The sequence below is a fragment of the Crotalus tigris genome, unplaced genomic scaffold, assembly GCF_016545835.1.
Source record: "Crotalus tigris isolate CLP2741 ecotype Arizona unplaced genomic scaffold, ASM1654583v1 scf7180000018682.9941245338:1185362, whole genome shotgun sequence".
NCBI lineage: Eukaryota > Metazoa > Chordata > Lepidosauria > Squamata > Viperidae > Crotalus > Crotalus tigris.
This window is the reverse complement of record NW_024097143.1, coordinates 838,713-857,603: the sequence shown is the minus strand read 5'-3', so window position 1 is coordinate 857,603 and position 18,891 is coordinate 838,713. Positions and strand designations below refer to the sequence as shown.

At 39.7% G+C, this 18,891-nt stretch overlaps 1 protein-coding gene across 1 annotated transcript in view; it reads left to right on the top strand.

Annotated features, from left to right (window-relative positions):
* Window positions 1-3,459: 3,459 nt before the first annotated feature.
* LOC120313438 overlaps window positions 3,460-18,891 on the top strand; it is a 40,435-nt gene continuing 25,003 nt past the window's right edge. The window contains 1 exon segment of the mRNA XM_039355352.1: window positions 3,460-3,891. Coding sequence (XP_039211286.1) covers window positions 3,460-3,891 — 432 coding nt within the window.

Below are 18,891 nucleotides of genomic sequence, written 5' to 3'. Positions count from 1 at the left end.
TCCCCCCCCCCATCAGGCAAACTTTCGCAAAACCGAAAGAACCGGCAAAAGAAAGACAAGGCTCTCCTCAGCACTTACTACCAATTTCAGCCAATCATAATTGTCCTTTGCTCTATTATCTTGTTAAAGTCCCAATTCCATTTGGCGTGGACGAGATAAAGTGGGTGGGGTCAGACGCAGCAGAGCTTTTCGGGAATGGTAGTTTAATGTTCTTTTTCCTATAAAGGCAGGGAAAGGGACTTTTAAAGTAGGGAGGAAGAGCGCCGCCTTGTAGGTTTGTGATGTCTGTCTGTACTCGCGTCTCCCCTTTGATGATCTGAAAACCTGATTTATAAAGCTGGGTGGCTTCATAAAAGGCTATTTTTTAAAAAACAAAAAACCGAGAAGTGTTAAATTTGGCTCTTTCTGTTTTGGTTCTGTTTCCTTTAGTATCTCTATCTTTAGTCTAAAGAATTAATGCTTTAAATCACTGCCCTCCCAAGATGCTTGCAGAAATTGTTCCTGTTGTTATTGCTGAAGAGATGTTAGTTTGTGTTCCAAGGGAACTAACTGTACTGGCATGAGAAAGTTCGGGCTTTGTTTCTGCTATTTCTAGGGCAGTGTTTCTCAACCTTGACAATTTTAAGGCATGTGGACTTCAACTCCCAGAATTCCACAGCCAGCATTGCTGGCTGTGGAATTCTGGGAGTTGAAGTCCACATGCCTTAAAATTGTCAAGGTTGAGAAACACTGTTCTAGGGAGACCTAAAATTTGAGACAGTTTATTTATGAGTACCTCCGTCTTTATTTTGCAAATAACTCAAGGTGGTAAAATATATCCAACACACCTTCCTCCTCTTATTTTCCCCACACCAACTAATCTCTGAGGTGGGTTGGGCTGAGAGGGAGTGAAAAATCACCCAGCTGGTTTTCATAGCTAAGGCAGGACTAGAACTCTGGGTCTCCTGCTTTCCAGACCAAACTGATTGAATTACTGTAAATTTGGTTTTGTTTTGGTTTCTTTGTTTTTGCTTTATTTTATTGTATTTTGATTTTTTTTATCCTGCCTTTATTATTTTTTCAAAAAACCCTCAATCCTAGATCCAGTCCTATTAATGTTGAGCTCAAAAGGAGAATATATTCTTAACTCCTCTTGGTGGTGGCTGTTTGAATTGCAAAAATCTAAATGCTACTTAGGAATACCGACTGAAAGATGCCTAATAGGACTGAGATGATTTAGTAGATTTTAATCTCTTTGATTTGTGTTACTCATGGGTCAAATGAAGAGAAAACTAAGGGTTGACTGCTTTATCAAATAATACCCATGACACCTTTGGGTGTTTTGTGAATGGTTGTTATTTACAGATAAGGCAGACTGCAGTGCCTCTGTTTAATGGACCTTGTTTTTACAAATTACTAATTTCACCTCCCAAAAGGAAGGGGTGTGGTGGTGGGGAGGGTAAATTTAGTTAGCATCGTTTCTAACTAACCATTTTGATTAAAAGGCAACACACACACACACACACACACACACACACACACACACACACACTAATACTTCATGGATTTGATGAAATGGAGTAGGTTCCCAAAAGTGACACTATCACATAATTGGTCTTTAAGACACTACAAAATCTTATTTTTGCTGCAATGAGAACAAAATATAACTTTCTGAACTCTATTGTTTTCTGAAATTATGTGATACTGTTACTCAAGCTAGTAATAAACTAGCTTCTCTGGGTTTGTGGCAGGGAGATTGATAAATGGAAGCCTTCAATGCATGTGAGTGAATTTTACATACATACAGAAACTTGTGAACCTTCAAGTTTTGGAAGAGGAGCAACTTTGCATTAAATTCAAAGGAGCAAACAAGGGACAACTTTCAAAATGGGGATTTTCCAAATTGATTTATTGAAACGTCATAGAGTGAATGCTAGTTGCATATTGACAGGGAAGTATGAAAAAAAAGGAAACAGCATTTTGGAAAAGTGTGGTTGTCTGGAATCAAGTTATTGATGATTTATCTCTCCCCCCCATTTATGTAGCTGTGTAAATAATGTAAAGATTGTAGGAAGGGAACCACAATAATCTTTTGTAGCAAAACATCAGGATTCTGAGACCAACTTTTCTGCTTATTTAGCATAGAACAAAATAACAGAGTGGGAAAAGACGTTAGAGATCTTCTAGTCCAGGGCTTTTCAACCTTTTCACTCATTGTACCACTTTTAGGATATGGCAATCGCCTAGCAAGGTATCAAAAACTTGATGACCAAAAAAAAAAAAAAAAAAAAAAAAAGGAAAAAAGTGATAAAAGTACAGGTAGTCCTCAACTTACAACAATTCGCTTAGTGATTGTTCGAAGTTACAATGGCACTGGAAAAAGTGCCCCCCCCCCCGAGGCACAGCCAAGCAAGACACCTGCCTGCCCAGCTGGCGGCGCTCTTCCTCCTGTCCAAGGTTTTCATTGTTGTGAGCATTTCTGTTGAGGATTGGCAGAGGGGGTGGGGTGGGGGGGTTGTTTGGTTTTTATTCCCCCCGTCTGCTGGCTGGTTGCAGCAGGTTTTGGTCATTTCACATGTTCCTGGGACACTGTGACCGTCATAAATATGAATCAGTTGCCAAGCATCTGTATGTAAATCACAAAACCCTGGAGATGCTGCAACATTCCAGCTGATTGGCGCTTCTTCTGGGCTCAGCAGAAGCACCAGGATCAGTGCAGAACTCCAGCTGGACACTGGCGCTGATCCTGGTGCTTCCACTGAGCCCTGACAGCCCTGCAGCTCCAGCCATCTCTCGCTCAAGCTTGTGCGGTGCTGCCACCATTTCAGCTCATTCCCCTCCCCCGCTACCACTTTTCTAGGATGTTCGCGTACCACCTGCCAGGTGCCAATGTACCACAGGTGGTATCCGTACCACTGGTTGAAAAGCCCTGTTCTAGTCTACCCATCTGCTCAAGCAGGAGGCCCTATACTATTTCAGAGAAATGGTTGTTCAGTCTCTTCTTAAAAACCTCCAGTAAGGGAGCACCTACAACTTCTGGAGGCCAGCCATTCCATTGGTTAATTGTTCTCACAGTCAGGAAATTCCTCCTTAATTTCTTGATTGCTTCTCTTCTTCCTAAGTTTCTATTTGTTGCTTCTTGTTCTGCCTTCAGGTGCTTTGGGTTGTTGGGTTATTCTAGCAGTGGGAGAGGCCTAACGCTTGGCTCTCTTTCTTTTGAAGCCAAAAGTTGGCATTCCATCAAAACACTGAAAATGTTACTAATATATTTTGGGAAATCACATATTCTAGGGATGAGGGATGAGCTCTCCAGTGGCGATTGTAATATGCTGATGCTAGTTCCTTTCTCTTCCATACCAGAAACTGTTCTTTTTCTGCAGCTCCAGAGGACAGGATATTGCTATTAACTCCTTCAGCTATTGCCTTTTGCCACCCCAGTGAAGAAGCCGAATTAGCCTTTCCTGTTCCTGTGGAAGAGCCATGGAGCTGCAACACATTGTAAAGAAGCTGCAGCGGGAACTAACCTGTTCCATTTGTAGCAAGAGTTTCTTAAATCCGACAACGCTTGCCTGCGGGCACAATTTCTGCCATGCCTGCATTGTGAGTTACTGGGGACAATTTCCCCTTGAGATTGCTTGCCCTCAGTGTCAGGAGAAAATTCCTCGGCTGAACTTTATACCAAACGGGCAGCTGGCGAATATTACAAAACTGGTCGAAGAGTTGAGCGTTGATATAAAACAAATCAGAGAAGAGGGCCAGGTGTGTAAGGACCACCCTCCGGCTCTCAAGGCTTTCTGCAGGGATGAGCTCGTCGTTTTCTGTTCGATGTGTGACAGATCACAGGAGCATCAGGCTCATAACGTTGTCCCTGTGGCTGAGGCTGCCGAAGAGTACAAGGTGAGAACCTTTGGCGCAAGCTGTCCGTGTCAGCTTCCAAAGGTGACTTTTTTCAAGATGCAACTGGAAAATATTAGGGAAAATATTGGAATGTGCAGAAATGAATAGACTAACAATGACAATTAAAGATAAGACAGAGTCAGACTACTATGAAATTTGGGGAACTTTTTATGATTGGCTGAAAAGAGAATACAGTTAAAAGATAGTTAACATCAATTTAGATGGAAGAAGAAGGAGCAGATAAGGAGGGAGACCCAGGCGACACAGTATTGAATAACTGCAGGCTGTATAAATGTTTATAGAAGTATATACCGAGAAGGTTAGATAAATACAAGTATTAATCTTATTGTATATAATACAGATAGGGAAATTTGGAGAGAGGAATTGCTCGGACATTACCCCTGAATTGTATCTGAAGAGAGATAAAGAAAGGAGAGGAGAGAGAAAAGAGTAAAGGAGGGGAGAAGGAAGTAGGAAGGTTGGAAGAAGAGGAAAGGGGAGGAGAGTGGTGAAGGAGAGGAGAGGAAGAGGGAAGTAGGGAAGAGAAGAAAGGGAGAAAGAAAGTAGAGAAGAAGGAGTGTGGATACGGTGAAAGGGGAAATGGGCGAGCAACACCAAAGTTATGTGTATGTATTTATTTCATTTTGTTAAAAGTATCTGTATGTGAGTGTGGAGGGAATGTATGTTAACATCTGATAAGTACTACGGTATATGTATGGGGGAGAGTTTGGAAAAATAAAAAAATTATTAAAAAAAAAAAAGGTGAGAACCTTTGGTGCAAGCTGTCCATGTCAGCTTCCAAAGGTGATTTTTTTCAAGATTCAACTGGACTTCCTTGTTTTTCTTTGAAGACGTTTCGCTTCTCATCCAAGAAGCTTCTTCATCTCTGACTGGATGGCGGGGAGCACAAGGATTTATACTCCTTGCAGACAGCTGGTCATTTGCATTCTTTTAGGGAGTCATTGAGGTCACTTGGAGGTTTATCTGTGTTCTCAGAATCACCTGAGTAGTGTGAATGGGTGTGGAGCCTTCTTGGCTGCATGATGTTTTCTGCCCTGCATGATGTTTTCTGCCCGATTTTTGCTGTTGAAGATAGGTGGAGGCTACTGGGGATGAGTCTGTGATGTCTGAATCTCAAACTGAAGCACAAATGGTTCCTGTAGTCTGCAACAGTGAAGGGACACAGGATGGAAAAACATCCTGCAGCCAAGAAGGCTCTACACACATTTGCACTACTCAGGTGGTTCTGAGGATACAGGTAAACCTCCACATGGCCCCAACAACTCTGTAAAAAAATGCAAATGACCAGCTGTCTGCAAGGAGTATAAATCCTTCCGTTCCCCCACCATCCAGTCAGAGCTGAAGAAGCTTCTTGGATGAGAAATGAAGCATCTTCAAAGAAAAACAAGAAAGTCCAGTTGCCTCCTGAAAAAAAGCACTTTTGTGACAATCATATCTGGATGACTGAGAATCTCCACAGTTGTCCATGTCAGCTGTTGAGGTAGTCTAGACAAGAAGGATAAACGATGATGATTAACACTATCTTTATTGTGAGAATATAGAATCTTGCAAGTCTGGAAGTATTTCTCCTTTCTTTTGCTTTTATTTTCAGAAAATTAGGAATGGTTCCTTTTGAAATGCTTCCCATGGCTTTTTTTTAAATACTATGGGGTGATATTCCTTTTGCTTGATGATTATCTATACCAGTGATGGCGAACCTTTTAGAGACTGAGTGCCCAAACTGCAACCCAAAACCCATTTATGTATCGTCAGGTACCGGGTGGGCATGGCCCATTGAGTGGGCATGGCTGCAGTGATAATAGCAGACTGGGTGGGACTAAAAAGTTCAATCAATCAATTCCAACTTTGCGAGATCTTTTTTTTTTCCGTGAGAAGTTGAAATTGATTGATTGAACCTTTTTTTTTTTTGCACATGGCAGCAGAGGTCTAAAGCGAAAAGGTTTTATAAAACCTAGCTGAAGGCCTAGGACTGGGGCAATGGCGCACGTGCCCACAGAGAGGGCTCTGCGTGCCGCCTGTGGCACGCATGCCATAGGTTCGCCACCATGGATCTAGATTGTATCTCTTCCTTCTGTCTCCCAAGGTCATTCTCACATGACATTGCATCCAAAAGTACAGGTATTCCTTGATTTACAACCATCATTGAGCCCAAAATTTCTGTTGCTAAGTGAAACATTTGTTAAATGAGTTTTGCCCCATTTGATGATCTTTCTTGCCACAGTTGTTAAGTAAATCACTGCAGTTAAATTAGTAACATGGTTGTTAAGTGACTCTGGCTTCCCCATTGACTTTGCTTGTCAGAAGATTGCAAAAGGTGATCACATGACCCCGGGACACCGCAGCCATCACAAATATAAGTCAGCTGCAAAATATTTTAATTTTGATCACATGATCCTGCACTGATTCTAAGGGTGAAAAATGGTCAGAAGTCATTTTTTTCAGTGCCATTGTATTTCTGAATGGTCACTAAATGAATGTCGCTAATTCAAGGACTACCTGAATCTCTTCCTTCTATCTCCCAAGGTCCTTCACAAAGATCATTACATTCAAGAGTACAAGGTGGGAATCTGTGGGCAGAAACTGCACAAGCACAGAAGGGGGGAACTTATAGCACTATGGCATTGGGAAAAATAGTTGCTTCTTTCCTTTTTTAAAAACAAAAGCAGAAGAGGGGAGAAAATCTGCAAAAAAAAGATGAAAGCAATGAGACAGGCAGTTTGCCAATGCTATATGATTTATTTGTACATGTTGCTTAAGATTTAAACCCATATTTTGGCCACTGTTGACCAATTAATTTTTCCTTGAAATAAAGATAGTTCATTGGAAACCATCTCTATATAGGTAAAAGATATGTGAACAATTGGTTATCAAATGGAGAATTTGAACTGGGAAAAAGGTGTAATTTAAAAAAAAAGACCAATTTCAAAGTATTTCTGAAATAATAATTCAGAATAGTAAGTTTGTTTCTTCTAGATTTGAAATAGTTATCATTTTATTTATTAGATGTTATTATTCCTTAGTAATAGAACACCTTTTCCCAACTATATGGTTTGTATTGGAAATGAACACGTGAAGTTCCCATGAATCACAAATTTTTTACATGACCCTTCCTCTGCCAGCATTAGCTGTGCTGGTTGACTTGATGGGAGATTGAATTTAATGCAATGAAATGTTTTCAGCATGAAAAATTCTGAAATAAAGCTTTCAGGCCAAGACAGAAAATCGGCAATCTTGATTTTTCTCTCTTTTCACTTTATGCCAGCAACCATTTACACTCCTGTGCAAAGTACATAAACATTTACTCTACAATGGGTGGAAGAGACCGGTTTGTGAGTTTAGGTCTTTACAAGCAGGGAGGATGTTGTGTTTGCAAACACTGTACTAGTGATTTGTGAATAAAGCAACTATGGCTTATTTCACAAACTTATGCTTGCAGTTTCCCTACTTGTGCAACATTTAACTTCAAAGACAGAACCCAAGGGTGGTTTTTCAAGAGGCAACTACACTTACTTTTCTTCCCCTTGAAGACATTTTGCTTCTCATCCAGGAAGCTTCTTCAGACTGAAGAACTGAACTGAAGAAGCTTCTTGGATGAGAAATGAAATGTCTTCAAGGAAAAAGAAAAAAAAGCCCAGTTGTTTTTTGAAAAAGCGTCTTTGGGACAACTATGACCTGGATGACTGAGAATCTCCATCGCCATTTAGAGTCAGAACTTAAAGAGGAGGTGAAGTGAGGTGGAGGAAAAAGAGTCAGAACAGGGACTGTTACAATCTTTGATGATATCCTCCTCCTATTTGGTAATTACCTTGTGATGATATCCTCCTTGTTGTGTCCTGAGCCTGCAGAAGGCAGGCTCGGGACGTTGCAACAGTCCCGGGCAGTTGCAAGCTGCCCGGGACCAGACTGGCTGGCGCCAGCACTCGCACGCATGCGTGAAGTGCAAAGCGTGCCAAATGTTGCCGTTTGGCCCGGGGATTGTCTTTAAGAGGAGGAGAGAGGCTTGTGTGCCTCGGCGTTGTAACAGAGCTGCTAGTCACCAATAAAGAGGCTCCTGAGAACTACCAAATGATTCCTGAAGTTATTGCCTTTCGCGAAGGACTCAACACTCCTAGTATTCAATGATTATTTCGATATCTTTTTTTCTTTTAGGGCCATTTGTTAACTGTTATGGGGACTTTAGAAAATGAGAAAGAAAAGATTTCAAAATATCACTCAGAAGAAGGAACTGAAGCTGTGGCCCTAATTGTAAGTGTTACTAAGAAAAGGCTTTTCTTTTTAATGTTGTTTGGAATATTTACGGTATTTTCCGGCATATAAGACGACTTGGCGTATAAGACGACCTCCGACTTCGGAGAACATTTGCATGGTTTAGATTAGAAAGTCATCTTATACACCAGAAAATACGGTACCTAAAATAGTTTAGTCTTCTCCAAGGATATTTTTGCAAAGTTTCCCTTGAGTTTGATTCCTGGAGACTACATGGGCAGTTCCATATTGTTTTCAACCATATGGAAATATTATCCCATGGGTGTTTGCCAAGATGAGATTTTTAAAATGATTATTTTCCAATCTACAACCATTGGATTCTTTAGTGTTCTTCCACCCAAGGGTGCTTTTTCAAGCGGCAACTGGACTTCCTTTGTTTTTCCTTGAAGGTGTTTTGCTTCTCATCTAAGAAGATTCTTCAGTTCAGTTCAGTTCTTCAGAACTAAAGAAACTTCTTAGATGAGAAGTAAAGCATCTTCAAAGAAAAACAAAGGAAGTCCAGTTGCCTCATGAAAAAGCAAACATGATTAAGAATCTCCAGAAACATCCCATCCAAATTCTAACTAAGTGCAAACCTGCTTAGTTTTTTTTTTTTTAAGATTAGTAAGACTGATGATGCTACTGTCTGCTGGGAAATTTTCTGTAAAATGTGATGTGTTTGAAAAGCCACTAAGGCTAAACAAGGAGTAGATAACCTTTGGAAGGCTGGTAGCATATTAGGCATGTTAAGTATGCCATAAATGCCCCATAAAAAGATTGCCATATGCTGTGTTGCCAACCACTACTTCCTGAGTGCAAATATTCCATGATGCTTGTCAGCCTTGCAAGGTAGACAGGAGGCACAACCAGATGACCTAACTCTACTTTGTTATAAATTTACATTAATAAAATCTTGCAAGTCTGAAAATACAATTCTCCCCCATCACCTTCACAGCCTAAGAAAGGAGGAAGGGCCTCTTCTGAGATATTTGCCACATCCACATTCCTTCTGTGGGCTAAGTTGCCTCTTTTCCAACTGTTCTATTGGTTGTACCTTTTTTCATGTTTCCCAAGGTCTTTTCCATGTATTGTCACAATGCTTTATCCATTCCTGCATATCTTTGCCTCTTCTTTTTCTTGATAGGTAAGGATCCTTCCAGACATAGCAATGGATGGTGCTCAGTACTTTTAATATTCTGTGAGTGCCCTTGAGGGGCCTGGAGACATTCTTACAAAAAATGTTTTAAGGGTCCAAATCAAATTATGAGAGGAAATATAAATGATAATGCTTGAAAGGCCACATTTCTGTGGATGAATGTCTGTAGCAGGAAGCAAGTAATTGTCAGCCTTTCCTCCTAGTGATGTGGACTAGAAGCAGTTTATCTAGAGCAGGGATCCTCAACCTGTGGGCCACGGCCTATTGGCCACTGGGCCGCATGAGTGGCTGGCTGGTGTGTGCATGCACATGGCCCCACTCCTGCGAGTGTCACTGTGAGTGTTGCAGGTGTTTTGAGCCCCATTTGTGTGTCGCTGTGAGTGTTGCAGATGTTCACGGCCCCAGCTGTGTGAGCAATGGATGTTTGTGTGTGCGCACTCAGGCATTCAACCATCTCTTCTTTCCCTCCTCCCCCTGCTCTAGCCACCAACCCGGAAAGGTTGGGGAACTCTGATCTAGAGAGCATGTCTTTTCTGATTAATGACATTTATTAGAAGGAAGGTAAAGTTTATAACACGAGTTGTAGCAAATACAGGTAATACTTTACTTACGACCAAAATTGATCCCAAAATTTCTGTTGCTAAGCAAGACGGTTATTAAGTAAATTTTGCCACATTTTACAACCTTCCTTGCCACAGTTGTTAAGTGAATGACTGCAGTTGTTAAATTAGCAACATGATTGTTAAGTGAAATCTGGCTTACCTATTGACTTTGTTTGTCAGAAGGCCACTAAAAGTGATCACATAACCCCGGGACATTGCAACTGTCGTAAATATGAATCAGTTGCCAAGCTCTGAATTTTGATCACATGACTATGGGAATGCTGTAACGGTGGTAAGAGTGAAAAATGGTCATAAGTCACTTTCTAAAGTGCCGTTGTAACTTTGAACAGTCATTAAATGAACTGTTGTAAGTCGAGAACTACCTATACTGTTTTCAAATGAGAACTCTATTGGCACTTTGATCTGCTTTCATACACTCTCACTTCAAAGTGTTGTGGAAAAAACCACAATACTTACATCAGAAGACAAGACCATGAAGGGTTGGAGAAAACAGGCTTTATTTGTGCACAATGGTTCAGAGCATTCACATGACAGATTCTGAACCCTGAGTTACTCTGAGGGTGTCATTTTTATACAGCTTGCCGCCCACGCTTAACCTAATAGATGACTTCTTATCTACCTTTAACACACTAAAAGAGAGAAGTTCATATCTTGAGATAACACACATAGGAAAAGGGGAAGTTTATACAATGTGCAGAAAACCACACTCCCCTACACATGTAATATCTTACACCATTTGTGACTTTCAGTTGGCACTTCTTGTAAAAATGTTTCTTCATAGAATTGCACACAGGTCATCACACTCAGCCAGTTTATAGTATTAGTTAATGCTTTCAAAACATCACCTCTGTTAATTAAAATATAATTCAAAAGTACTTTATCATTTCTCTTAATGGCAATTTTTCATCTACCTCAAAAGGAGAGGTGTATATTTTGTGAATTTGCATCTCTTGTTTAACTGATGCTATATCTTATGAGAAGTTAGTTATTCTCACAGTGGCAACATGCCCAACAAGACATTTGTGAGACAAATGTCACAAAGTACGTACTTTACACTGTTTATGATGATGATATCCTGGATATCATTGTGGCACCTAAGTGGTGTCTTTGTCTGACACTGAATGCCTTTTCTTAAACAAACATCTTTTCCTCTTTCCATCTGTTGCTTGCAGGAACAAATAGAACAAGAGAGACAATTGGTTATAACTGAATTTAATTTAATACGCCAATTTTTGGAAGAACAAGAGAACTTTCTGCTGCTTAAAGTTATGGAAACCTTAGAGAAGGGAATATTCTGGAAAAAGACTAAACATGCAGCCATCCTCTTCCGGGAAGTCTCAACTTTTGATGATCTTATCCAGGGACTCAAGGAGAAGTGCCAACAATCAGCAGTTGAGCTTCTGCAGGTAAGATCTTCCAAACTTGGGATAAAGACATCTGAGAGAACAGCTTTCCCTAAAATAGATCTGCCTGACTGCTCTAATTCTCCTTGAAGGCCTTCCTGATTCTGCAATAGCCTTCCAATATTCCTTTGCAATTCGCTAAGACATTTTTTGTTTTGTTTTCATCGCAAAACAATCTGGGTTTGTTTTCTCTTGAGTTCTTTTGCGCTGAAACCTGTAGTTACTGCAGTTATCCTGCTATTGCTGTTTTTTTCTATGCTGTCTCTTGATTGCTTTCCTTGATATGAAGAGCAAGGCATATAGCAGGCTTTAAATCCATGATTCCAACCTATGGTCTGAGAAATATTGATGGACTGTGGGAGTGTGGTAGGTGATCCTTGGGGTACATCCCTTAAACCCTAACCAACCTTAGTGCAATCCAGTATATATGGAGGACATTCGGTTACAAAAAGCTGTTGAGGCTTTCCCCCCATTTGGACTTAACTGTGGCACAATCATGCTGTAATAGCTTCTATTTTTATGCTTTGTCCTCATGATGTTGCCCTCATCTCATTCTCAACCACTGGAGAGACAGATGCAGGGCTTCCTTAGCTGTTAAAATACAGTAGCATGTTCCCCCTTATTCTGACACTATCCAAGAGTAGCCTCAAGGTGTATAGAATCTGCCAAGATTTTTCACTAATGTTCTATAAAGGGAGAAACAGATAACCCAGAATAGAAGGAGAATAGTCATCAGCATAGAGGGCAGACAATTTCATGGGTATATCTTTCTGCTGAAGAATGATTGGAGGACCTTTCAACTTTTTCCATGGGAAAAGGTCCATGGAAGTGGCTAGACAATATTTCTTGGAGAAGTTATAGAAGACTTCTGCATCTAGTATGGAACTATCTTGGCTTGGACAGGGTGTGCATTGAGTGCCCCAATATGTCATCTGTCCAGTGTATAGATTAGGATACAGTCTAACTGTCAATGCTGTTAACATTGGATGTTCTTGCTTTGACAACAGATGGAAATGTAGTCATCTTTTCTCTATCGCTTTTAGAGTTTGTTGATGCAGGGAGGGGGAATGTGGTAGAGAATCCAGCTAGTCATAACAATAATAACTCAGCTGTGGGAACCCAAGATTATTAGGTCCAGAGTTGATAGAAATTTGGCAGGCAGGAGAGATGGGGAGAAAGCCTGAGCTTCAAGTTAATTGGGGAATGTGATTTGGAGAAGGGAATTGCGCTTTACTACTTTGTGCCAGGAGAAGGGAATTCAGTTTTTGGTTTCAACTATGTAATGCCGATACTTTGTTTCTCAAATAAAAGATTCTTTAAGGAAAACAATGCCTCGAACTTCTTTTGAAGAGATTCATCTGTCGGAACCATGACACTAACTTTGATTTTCTCAATTGGACAGGAAAAGAGTAAAATAAAATGAGAAAAGCAGAGTCATGCTAGAGTCGAGCTATCATTCTTTATGCAATTATATGTGACTGGAGAAGTTGACATCATTACATCCCTCCAAGCAGAGTCTGTATAAATGGGAGGATCTGTAAATTGTTGATAAATGCCTGTTTTGCATACTGAACTGTCTCCTTTGAGTCAACTCCTTCAAGATGTGTGGATTCCCAGAATCCCCCAAGCAGCATTGCTGATGCTGAGAATTCTGGGATATGAAATGCCACATATCTGGAGAGGACAGAGGCTGGAGAAAGTTGATATAAAACAATACAATGGTAACGTTTCCAGATATTATTCCAGTCTGGGATTTGAAAGGAATTTTTAGTATGAACAATCACCTAATTCCTTTCCACCTTAATTCTTTCTCTCTTCTAGGATGTGGGAAGCACTCTTAAGAGGTAAGCTGACTTGCCTCTAAATTGGAATTGTGGATGCAAGGAGAATGGCTAGGCACAGAGGACAGTAAATTTTGTTTTTATGTGTGTTATTAGTACAAATTAGTGGAATAATAGAAACCATTTTTTTTTTGCTGATGCTCCAATTGTTGATGCTCCAATTGAGACCTTTAAAAAAGAAATTGTGAAATCATGGATTCCGTGATTCTTTTGTTTTGACATGTCAAAAATAAAAACAAGTGTATTTGATTATCACTGTAAAATATTTGCATCATAGTTTGTTTAGATAATACAAATTGTATTGCATTATTCAAGCCCAGTTACTTTAATAGAGTTAAGTTAGCAATATTCAGTGATGATCTTAAGAGAAGTCAACAAAAATTATCATTATACTAGATAGCTAAAAGATATGCATTGGGGTTCACCTTGCATGTGGTTCTGGTTAAATATAAAATCTTGAGGGACTTTGGATTTCCTGAGTATTCTTCATACTAGTTTTCTTCCTTCTAGTTTTCCTGCTTTTTTGTTTTTGCCTAGGATTACTAGACTTTCTCCTGGTCCCGCTTATCTTAGTAATAGTAGTAAAGTTGGAAAGGACCTTGGAGGTCATCTAGTCCAACCCCCTGCTCAGGCAGGAAACCCTACACCATTTCAGACAAATGGCTGTCCAGTCTCTTCTTAAAAACTTCCAGTGTTGGAGCATTCACCGCTTCTAGAGGCAGGTTGTTCCACTGGTTAATTGTTCTAACTGTCAGGAAGTTTCTCCTTAGTTCTAGGTTGCTTCTGTCCTTGATTGGTTTCCATCCATTGCTTCTTGTCCTGCCTTCAGGTGCTTTGGAAAATAGCTTGATTCCCTCTTCTTTATGGCAGCCCTTGAGATATTGGAATACTGCTATCATGTCCCCCCTTGTCCTTCTCTTCGTTAAACTAGACATACCCAATTCTAGCAACCGTTCCTTATATGTTTTAGCCTCCAGTCCCCTAATCATCTTTGTTGCTCTTCTCTGTACTCTTTCTAGAGTCTCAACATCTTTTTTACATTGTGGTGACCAAAACTGGATGCAGTATTCCAAGTGTGGCCTTATCAAGGCATTGTAGAGTGGTATTAATACTTTAATCTGCTTCATCCTAGATCACCATTCTTTGGCGGAATGGTGGAATGCAAATTCCATAAATAAAATAGGCTTATTATGTAGACTACCAAGCCTCTTGTGATTTCTCAAAGGAAAAAGAGTAGTCAGCTGGAGCTCTTCACCCAAATGTGGGATCATGGATCAGAATTTGGGGCAGGGATGAGCATATCTTTAGAGTCTGAGATCACATTTTGTCTTCATATCTTACCTGGTTGATATGACTTCACTGGAGTGATTGGAAGAAGGATAGTTGAAGAGTTAATATGGATGCCTTGTAGAGTATTTACTCCTTAAATACCCTTTTTTGGCTCATATTTAAGGCTGGGTGGTTTTAAAAGGCCCTAACATTCTCATCAACCAATTGATAATTGTAGTCCCCACACTTCAGGAAAGACTCTGGGAACCATAGTTTTGGGGCTGGCTCTTCTAAAATATATTTTTGATTGCCTATAATTTCAACTGCAACCTATTCACTTCCCTCTTTTCATCTACCATAGAGCAGAGAACAATGTTCATTTTTCATGTGGGTCTACTGGGCAGTTTTGGATCTGAGGATGTTCAACACTATAAAAATAGATCTTGTCTCAGATTTTTCCATTCCTCCAAAGATGACCCATTGGTTTATTTCTTCTTAGGTGCAAGAATGCAATTATGAATCCAGTAACGCTTCCTCCATGGATGAAACTGGAAGTCTGGGATTTATTTGACTTCAGTGCCTTTCTAGGAACTACCATGAAACAATTCAAAAGTAAGTAAAGGACTGAAACAAAACACAAAAATTGGTGATGGAGAGATATTGAGTAAGAAGTTGGTGTAGGCAAATACTGGGGCCATTGAAAAACTAGAAAGGCCTGATCAGTAAGGAATGTAAAGGTTACTTGAGAAGAAAGTTTTAATTATCTGAGGAAGTTGAATCAGTCACAATGGCTTAAATCAGCTTTCGTTTCAGAACTCTGCTATCAAAGTTATTAAGTGGAAATAAGATTGGAATGAGTGGTCTTGGGGGAAGGCTGGAGAGGTAGCAAGGATTTTTTCAGACTGAGATCCACATAATGCCTTTAAGAGACCCACTGACATTAAACAAAAACAATTAAAATAGAGTGTTTGCTTTGTATGGAAAAAAAAAAATCTGGATTCAATTCTTGGTATCTCCAGGAATTATTGGGAAGGACTTCTTTTCCTGAAACTTTCAAGAGGAAGGTAACTTAGTTGCTTAATAATTGAGTTACATAATGTGAAAATGTTTTGCATCTGAAACTAAGTCTGCAGGCAATTTCAAATTCTGCTGACAAATTTCAAAGCGTTATGTATGTAACTGGACATCAGAACTTTGTTTGCATACCCATAATCAGGAATATGAAATATGAAAACATTTCGTATTTAGAGAAGGCAAAGACTGGATTCAAGTATCATGTAACACCATGTTGTTTAACTATGGGTCTTGATTAAAGTATAATTTTGTTCACACAACACCCTGAGCCAGAACCAGCATTATGATTTAGTCTGTGATCTAAAAATCTAATAGTGCTTTGCCTCTATGTGTGCCAAAGGTCAGCAACTTGTAGGATACATGACTCTTCTAATTTTTATAAATCGTTTGGAAGGCTTGGAAGCATTATTTAACATTCAGAATCTGCTCAACTTTTATTAAGCTAGATCAGTGTTTCCCAAACTTGACAATTTTAAGGCATGTGGACTTCAACTCCCAGAATTCCACAGCCAGCAACGCTGGCTGTGGAATTCTGGGAGTTGAAGTCCACATGCCTTAAAATTGTCAAGTTTGGGAAACACTGAGTTAGATGATCTTGAAAGGAAGTGTCCATGATACTTTGTCAGCAAATTATATTTTGTTTGAAGAAGTGTTGTGATGGGTTACTTAATCTGTTTCTCTACTACCTTAGACACTCTGGCATCTGCATATCTGATTCAGAAAGGTAAATCTCTGGGACTGAAGGGGTGGCTAAAACATGACAAACTTCTTTGCTTATATTTTATGTGGGGCTTCAGCATCTATCCCATCCTGGGTTCCTCGCCCAAAACAACAATGAACCTTTTCTATTAGAGTTCATTTCAATGCCTTTAAATTGGAAGAAAATATTTATAGCAATGCTACGTAGTTCTGTGATTTCTGCCTATATTGATATTTGATACAGGAGGATTTACTGTTTTAATGTCCTCCTTTTGATTGTCAAGCATGTCAGATTACAGGGTCGTTGGATGGTGAACTGGGGGATGTTGCTGAAAGCCAAAATTTCTTTGGAGAGTGACCAATCCAATAGCCTCGTGGTTGCAACTCCTCCTGTACCCCCCAATTTAGCAAAGTCTTTTCCAACCTGGTTTCTCTTAATTCTTACCTACAATTCCTATCATCAATCACCGTTGACAGTATGGGACAAAGTACTTTTGCTGGTGGTCTAAAATGGCATACCTTTTTGAAAGCTGTGTGTGGTCTAGGAGATACAAATCTTACTTTTTTCATTTCTGCATCTTCACTGTTAAGAATAAATCCCATGGTATAGCAAAAGGCATATCAGATAGCACTCTTTATTAACGTTTGAGTTTTTGATGAACAGCTTCTATCTTAGGGATGACTTACTGTAATTGTGTTTCTTCTCAGCAAATGTGACTCTGGATCCTGACACAGCTCATCCCAAGCTCATTCTCTCAGAAGATCTTAAAAGCGTCTGGCTGGGAAATAGTAGTCAAAACCTCATCATGGACGACAAGAGATTCGACCACATGATGTGTGTGTTGGGACGCGAGATGTTCCTCAGTGGCAGGCATTATTGGGATGTTGTTGTGGAAAATGAGGGCGACTGGGGTGTTGGAGTTGCCAGAATTTCATTGAAAAGAAAAGGTGTCGAGAACTTTATTAATATGGAAGGGTTCTGGGCACTGACAAAGTGGGGGAACTTGTATACGTACATGAGCCCCCCCCATTTTTCTCCTGAGCAAATAAACTGGGAGATCAAGAGGATTCGAGTCTTTCTGAACTACCCTGGACGCCGGGTGACTTTTTGTGATGCTGAGAGAGGAGACTTGCTCCATACCTTTGCAGGAACTTCTTTTTCTGGAGAACCCATTTGCCCTTTCTTTTGGCTTCAGAGGAAAACCCGTCTCTCAATTTGTCCCTAAGGCAGAAAGTCCACCACCAAATCCTTCTGTTTCTAGATCACTGGGGCCTCTTTCTTGGTATCAGTTTCCCTGTTCTTCCTCTCCATCCCATTCTCGGCACCGAACATTTGGGATGAGTGAATTTTAGGCAAATTGATATGATATGTAGGATGATCCTTACAAAGTTGCTATGTAGTATTTAATGGAGCCATACCTGATGTAAAGTCCACCAGATTTGGAGAGATCAAAATTCCCAGGTAGTGCTGGAGGGTGCTATGCTGAGGAAGACCTTCTCAGCTATTTTATTATTTTAATGCTTAATGGATAATTCCAATTAGTGTTTTAGTAAGCAGAGTGGCTCTTAATAGGGAGAAATAGTGCTGAAGACAATCATTTCGGGGGATGTTGTTTTGAACATAGAAACACTTTGGGGTTTTTTTTGTTTTTGTTTTAACATTCACATTTAAAAACACCATTCTTTTGTGTAATAAAGGTGAAAACCAGTTGTTGTTTTTACAATTTAATATGTGGTTTTTAATAAAGGGTATTTTCCCCATTGTTTTTGCAGTTCTTCTAGTTTTCAAACATTTTAGCCACTAAATGCACATAAGCATCTCTTCATTTTTAAAGAAGTTCCGTTTAAGCATCACCTCCTTGCCTTTTCTTTTTTGCTACCTTGCTATATGTGAGGGCGAAAGTAATTTGCTACTTCTTTCCTGGCTATTGGTTGTTCACTTCTCCCATGCTTGACTCCAATCTTCTTCAGGGGGACTGTTGGAAGGCAGAGTTTGGAGTGGGCAGAGTTATCCATTCATAGGGTAGTATTTTTCATGCTTTATAGAATCTTTTGAGCAACATAGCAGATACAGGTAGTCCTTGACTTACAACAGTTCATTTAATGACTGTTCAAAGTTACAACAGCATTGAAAAAAGTAACTTATGGCTATTTTTCACACTTATGACCTTTATAGCATCCCCATGGTCATGTGATCAAAATTCAGATGCTTGGCAACTGGTTCATACTTATGACTTGCTGTGTTCCAAGGTCATGTGACCTCCTTTTACCATCTTTTGACAAGCAAAATCAATAGGGAAGCCAGATTCACTTAACAACTGTGTTACTAACTTATCAACTACAGTGATTCACTTAACAACTGTGGCAAAAAAGGTCATAAAATGCAGCAAAACTCAAATGTCTCACTTAATAGAAATTTTGGACTGAATTGTGCTTGTATTGCTTCTAATCAATCTGGGCTGATCCTCAATAGCTAATCAGGGTCAGACCTAGTTAACATATGGATAGGGGGATTATAAAGACCATTTGGGGCTAGATTAGCAAATTAAAAAAAAATCTGAAAGAATACAATTGTGAAGCAGTTTTGTATCTTTAACGAATTTCAAACAGTTGAATTTGATCTAATGGAAATATTATCTTTATTTCTGTTTCATTTCTTAATTTTTTACATTGCATCTGAGGGA